Raw genomic sequence first — 6807 nt, 5'->3', positions numbered from 1 at the left:
ACCATTTTACCCATAATGCACCATTCATAGTCGTTCCCCCCTCCCACTCCTCCCTACACATTTTCATTTTGACCCAATTTCTCGATTTTGCGGGCAAAAAAAGAAGTAAAATTCAAATACACACTTTGCATTCCTCAATTAAGATTTATTAATATATCTTGATTCAGATGTTTTGCAAATATTTTTTATCGAACATTACCATATTATGATAGAGGGGTCACACTAAATCCGTGAAACAAATACTAATTTTTAGCACTGAATAGTGATAATTAAACAATAGAAAACAAAGGATTCTGTATGAAATAGTACTAATTAGTACTATTTAATGTTCACGGTTTTAGTGCATGCACTCTATCATATCATATATAGAAGTCACTAAAATCTTCTTAGTATTAAGCTTTCCTTGCAGCCATGCATTGTATGTGAATCTGTAGGAAAGATCAAAAGCTATCTTACAATGTTTTGGCATCAAAATCTTCTTTTTATAAAAATGCTATGCACAAAATTCCAACATATAACATAGTCTGGTAATACATGCTAATATATTCATTAACAATTATGCCAAAGATTGACCAACCTTTAATTAAGACTAATTGCACTGGTTCACATGCACAACTCTAAGTTTGCATAACTTAACTATAATCTATAATCTATTTTTTAAATTAGGTAATCTATTATGATCAAATATGTAACAGTTACGAAGCCTAGAAAAGGACAAAATTATTGGCACACCTGACTCAAGTGAGAACTGCATCAAGCAGTTCTTGTGCCATAAGACAAATTTTGGAAATCCCTCAATAATGAATTTCAATCTACATAATGAACTTTTAAAGTCATTTTCAATAACATGCACAGAATTGCATGATTAGTCATTGCAACAAAATATAATTTTAGTGGTCGTCAATTAAAGCATTTCCATGACATTGTCAGTAGTACTATGTACTTTAATATCAAGTCCTTGAGAATCCAGACATCATCTAAGACAATTATTTATTGCATTTCTGTTTCCAGGCGCCTCAAATGTGGAATAACCTCCCAAGTTGGCACATGTAGATTGAATTCTAGACCAACCAGTGCTTGGAACTCTAACAAAAGGAGTTCTTTGACTTGAATTTTAAGCTTATCTTCAATTTTCTATGAAAGAAAGAAAATATTAGTGTGAAATTGACAGCAATAGTCATACAGGGGCAGTGGAACACTTTATAACATGAGAGAGGCCTAAACTCTATTTTTCTTCATACTGCTATTTGAATTAGTGTGCGCCATGCACATTTCTATCTTTGTTATTGGCATGACAACAGTGGGTTTCTAACGTCTGAACAACACATTTCCATGGTAAAATTTTGACGTTTCTAATGGCAGCTGTTACAGGGACTGTATAAATTAGCAAGATGGTACATGCAAGAAGGTTCAAAGGTTCAAAGGTTTTTATTTTTCCACACACGAAAAAGCAAAGAATTACAAATAGAACTTAAGAAAGAAGTGGAAAGGTGCAGGAGGAACAACCTAAAAGGGGTTAACTAAGATCCTGCACCCAAAAGGGGTTAACTAAGATCCTGCACCAATGTAAACAATTTTAAAGAAATAGTGAATGGCGGAATATCATACTTACAATAAAATAGTAAAATAGAAATCAAGCATTTTTAAGGTGAAAACAGTTACGGTAAAGATTTACATTTATGAGTTAAATATAAGAACTTGTAGTTTACTGAGATATGAGGTATTTTTTGAAATTTGTACGGAAACTTTTAAGCGATAAACTATTTTTGATTTCAAGAGGAACATCATTCCAGTTTGCAACAGCTGCGTATTTTACACCAAACTGGCCATAATTTAAGTTTTGGTGAGGCAAATATAAATTCCTTTTCGTTTTAGAGCGCGTGTTGTAATCATGAATTAAATTTATATCTCTGAAATAGTTGACAAAAATATTAGGCAATTGATGATTAATGTGCCTATAGAAGCATGTTCCACAAGTGCAAGCTAAGATAAAAAGAAAAAAGAAAAGAAACGCCACAAAGTCCATTGAGAAAATGAGATTTCTTTCATAGTTTTATTCTAGTCTCGCATCCAAGATAATAATCCAAGATAATTTTGAGTGGGCAATTTTCAACTTACATCTATAAGATCTTTGATTCTCACTCTCTTGTCATCATTGAATTTAGCAGCAAGTAGCAAACAAGAACCTGATTAAATCAAAAGAAATCAATACTAATTCAGTAAGGGTTGGAGATCAGAGAAGGCTCCAATAACTGGGTACCCTGCAAGCAGAGTCTCCTTTTAACTCCTCTCGCCCGTAGAGGAGTTAAAAGGAGACTCTGCTCGCAGGGTAATAACTGGGCAATATTCTCCGGCTTTAACTACCATGATCTTCTTTTAATATTCACAACTAATCTAATTTGTCTTATTGATCAACATGAAGCAATGAAAAAGATGAATAAAAGAAATAAAACCATGGTATGATTTGTATATTAAATCGCACGATCTCGAGTCCAATTTGCAATTTATAGGTACATCTGTATGAGTGATGTTTTGAAAATTTTTATAAAATTGGAAGAGCCTTTAGGAAAGTTCAATTTGTGAACTTTCAAAACATCATCATCAGTACCTGTAAATTCCAAATTGTACGAGAAGATTGTGTGATTTTTCATTAATTATAATACGCTCAACAAAATTTGGCAACTTAATTTGGACTCTACAGAGTACAATTTGGGATTTAATTGTACTCCTATAATGTTTAGCCCACAACTAAAATGTCCACAATTAAACTATGAGCATTATCATTATTATCATTACCTGCAATAAGTTTTCTGTTCGGCTTATTGATCTTGCCCTGGAATAAAACAAGGACATTTAATAAAAGAATAATGATGCAGAGCTCAACTGTTAGAGGCAAGGGAGTATCAAGGGGAAGTACTAGTATTTTGAGAGGAATAATTTCAGTAGATTATTTACCTTCAATATAAGTTTTTCAAAGTAAACATAAGCGTAAGCAACTGTCGTAAGGTCCAGTTGACAGTCCTGAGAATAAACAAAACATTTATACATGTGTTAGCTATAGAGATAGGGAAAATAAAATCAAAAATTATCTTCCAAAAGTTTTACCTACCAGTGACAATGCAATTTTTAATAAATCCTTTTTGAGACTAAAATATAATAAAATAGAAATTAGGGAGTTATTATATCATTTATATAAATTTAATTTTTTATTATATCAGTGTAACTCGCAACAAGTAATTTGGTAATCAATTGATTACAAGGTAAACTACAGTCAGGACACTCAAACCGTGATTATAATAGCGCTATAATCCAGTATTAACTTAGGGTATATAACTACTTACCTTCTGAGTTTTGTTAGCGTGATATCAATGTATGGAAACTTTTCTCTGAACCTTTCATTAAGATCTTTCTTAAGTTCTGATGGCTTAGCATAAGCAGTTACAGATACCTAGAGGCAAAAAGAGACTAAGATTAAGAAAACATAATGGTGTCAAGGGGGCTGGTAAGATGCTTTTGGGAAGGAAACAATTTAGTAATGAAAGATTTTTTTGTATTAAATAAGGGAGGGAGGAATTATCTTATGACTGTGAAGAGCGTTGTTTATAAAATAACTAAGAAAAAAGGCATGATCTTTTTGGTCAAAATACCATAATGATTTTAGATAAAAAATATCTAAAATGCTCATAATCAATTCATTCTTCCCAACAATTTCATGTATAGTCAGAAATATCAAGCATAGAGAATGTGCTTCAGTTTTGATATCTGAAACCCAAGTGCAAAGTACAAAATGTGAGACAGGTGCATAGTATCGAAATTGATGATCTGAGTCGTTCTTTCTGGATAAGTTACCTCAACCTTTGCTTACCATGTATGAACTAAGCTTCAGAACTGTTCTGTGTTTTCCAGATGTTAATTCAGGATCATCTAGTTTGTATGGCTCATATCTGTCTACTACCATAGATCCAGGGTATTCCAACTCATCAAAACAACTTTCTGGTTTAAATCAGAATAAAACATTTATCACTTTAAGGTAGATCTCCTTTGAAAACTAAGACAAGAGCTGGTATGTATCTTATTATGGAGGGGGGGAGGTGTGGGATTCACAGTAAACTTCATAAAAATGATTGTTACATCACCCTTCTCTTAGTAAGGCATTCATGACCCTTATATTAAATCAACAAGGATAAAGCAAAATTGATTGACTCTCGACAAAAGTTCAAATATCTACTGATGACCCTCCCCTCTGAAGCCGGAGCCTCCCCAAATACATTTTTTTCGCATTTGGTGTGAATGAACAAACAAATAAATGAAAACAATGGGGAAAAAACAACCGAATGAATGGGAAAATGGATAAATAAGTAGAATGTCAAGTAGAGAATGATGCATAATATTGCCGTCTTTACCAATTGGACTATCAATAGGTGGCATCAGCAACGGGATCCCATCTTTAGCATCTCCTACCACATATTTTACATTGGTAAATGAAGGCACAAGCAGAGAACTATAGGAAACAGTCTGGAAAGAAAGACAAACATATTTTGAATTAGGATAGTAAATGACAATCAATAAATCAGTCAGTGTCTGTCTGTCTACTGGTCAGTCATTTAGTCAGTTAACCAAACTGGAAGAAACTCAAACTTTATCTAGTATTCATTGATTTTTAGTAAAGTATATGGTTTGCTAGGATTTATCTCTGGAAAATGTCAGGACTGTATTTGCTATCTTGGCAATAGACATGAAGCCTAAAGCTCCCTGTTCATCTACATATAACAACATGCATGAAATCATGAAGGCTAACTTTATCCTTTATGCTAATACAATGATGCACTTGCTACTAACATGACTACTAAATATGCAATAATTATTGTTAGTAACCAAAAATTCTTGATAATATACTGAATCCTACCTTATCTCCTGTTCCAACTTCTACACCCTCAATACCAAGATACTGGTTATTGGGCGCTGATGCTCTCTTTCTCCTTTAAAACAAAAATTAAATAGCAATATAGATGAGGATGACACTAATGGTGGTAATGAAGTTGATCATTGGGGGGGGGGGGGGGTATAATAGTGGTAAATATTCTAGTGAACCACAACGCACTGCATGCCAAAAACATGTAATCAACCATGAAAATAATTAAACTAAAAAGAAAAATATTTTTAATACGGATTCTCAGTGATAAACATGAGGCCTTAAAACATTGATACTATTCAAAAGTGTTCGCAACATAAAAACAACTTGAAAGCAACTTTATTCATAGAATATAGTTGACAGGTGTGGTTGCTAGTGGTCTCTACTGGCATACCTTATTCTATTTAAAACATAATTAGTGGGGTAGTTGTGGTTAGGTTACCCCCTTTACTTATCAAGCTTGTCAAAAAAGCAAGACATGAGTACTGGAAAATGATATCAAATATCAAATTTCAATAAGTTTTTAATAGAGGTTTTGCACTATTATGTGACGGCAACCTTGTTAGATGGCAGGAACAATTCAATTATTCAATTCTCAAAAGCAAAGGGATTTCATTGTTCTGCCATCTAACCACAGGCAGTCCAAGCTGTATTATGGCACAGGCACATGATGGTGCAAAGCCTCTAATGAAGCTTGATAGCCTTAGCAACAAAAGTCAAAATTGTAATATTCAAAAAATGTATCTTACCCTGTTCCTTCGACACCAACTTCTTTATTTTCGTGATGGTATTTTAACACAGAATAGGTAAGGAAGGGTACTTTACGAGGTGAACATAAGACAATTCTGAAATGAATAAAAGCGTCTATTTAGACAAATAGAACTGAAATTTCAAGAAAACCTTTTTTAAAAAGGGATTTCACTCTCTATAACTCATCTTGTCACAGAGAAAACTGATTTTTTAATGTAAAAAAACTTGAAAATCAAATATTAAAATTTTCAAATGTTCTAGAATCCTACCATAAAATTCTAAAAAAAAACTTTGCAAGACCTTTATATACATCTATAGAACTTCATCAATATTTAAATGGAAGTTTGATAGAAATACGTCATTACACTGTAACCATTTTTCGCAACTTTAAAAACTTACGTTAAAGGAAGAAAAAGTAGGAATATTTCTAGAGAAGTCAAATTATAATAAGCTATTTAATTGGGGATATTTGATACTCTGTAAAATCTACATTTTTTTGTCGTCGCTATGAATGACGCCCGGGAGTACGTAGCCTGAGATACAATGTATGGTCTTGAATTTTTGTTTACCTTTTATCATGAAGCTTCCTTCTAAGTTTAAACGAAGAACCAGACATACAAGTGATTTTGTGTCTTATCGTTCCTCTATTAAAGTGAACACTTCCAGAAAAACTTGAACTGCTCTCTGTCATCAGAGATTCTGTCGCAGAACAACTTCTTCGAAAGCCGACGGTCTCTGGAGTCAGTGTCTTATTACAAATCATAGATTCACTGTCTTTACTACGCGTTATTCTTGGTTTGTCTCTCTCGAAACTAGCAGCATTCTCGGAGAATGAGTGCATGTACTTAGGTTTAGTATGGGGGATAGCTTTAGTATTTGGGATTGTTTTAGCAACAGACTGCACCGCAGTAACAAGTGTCTTCTGTTCTGCGACATTTTTCGGCAACTCTCTCTCCATCAAAGGAGTCCCCGGGCCTGAAGTGGGCTCATTTCTTTCTTGTACAATGTTTCCATCAAGTGATATTCGAGAAAGGAAGGATTGTGCCAAAGCACGGCGAGATTTTCGTCTTGAAGTTTGTCCTGCAGCAGCTGCCACGGCCACAGCCGCCATCTTGGACGACACACTAACTCACGTGACAACTTGC

General features: G+C 33.8%; 1 protein-coding gene across 1 annotated transcript; it reads right to left on the bottom strand.

Annotated features, from left to right (window-relative positions):
- Positions 1-124: 124 nt before the first annotated feature.
- LOC116308201 (CDK5 and ABL1 enzyme substrate 1) lies at positions 125-6801 on the bottom strand. The gene is made up of 11 exons (XM_031718584.2): positions 6232-6801; positions 5662-5757; positions 4907-4979; positions 4404-4515; positions 3866-3993; positions 3342-3448; positions 3110-3146; positions 2956-3021; positions 2797-2833; positions 2119-2186; positions 125-1134 (listed from the first exon to the last, which is right to left on the bottom strand). Exons 1-11 carry the CDS (start codon positions 6771-6773, stop codon positions 991-993), a joined length of 1410 nt encoding a protein of 469 aa, XP_031574444.1. The 5' UTR covers positions 6774-6801; the 3' UTR covers positions 125-990.
- Between the last annotated feature and the right edge of the window lie 6 nt (positions 6802-6807).

This window comes from Actinia tenebrosa, unplaced genomic scaffold, assembly GCF_029948245.1.
Source record: "Actinia tenebrosa isolate PJP-AT-01 unplaced genomic scaffold, QUT_ActTen_1.0 PGA_scaffold1__47_contigs__length_23844297, whole genome shotgun sequence".
NCBI classification, from domain to species: Eukaryota; Metazoa; Cnidaria; class Anthozoa; order Actiniaria; family Actiniidae; genus Actinia; species Actinia tenebrosa.
The sequence above is the reverse complement of the archived record's forward strand: the minus strand, read 5'-3'. Positions and strand labels throughout refer to the sequence as shown.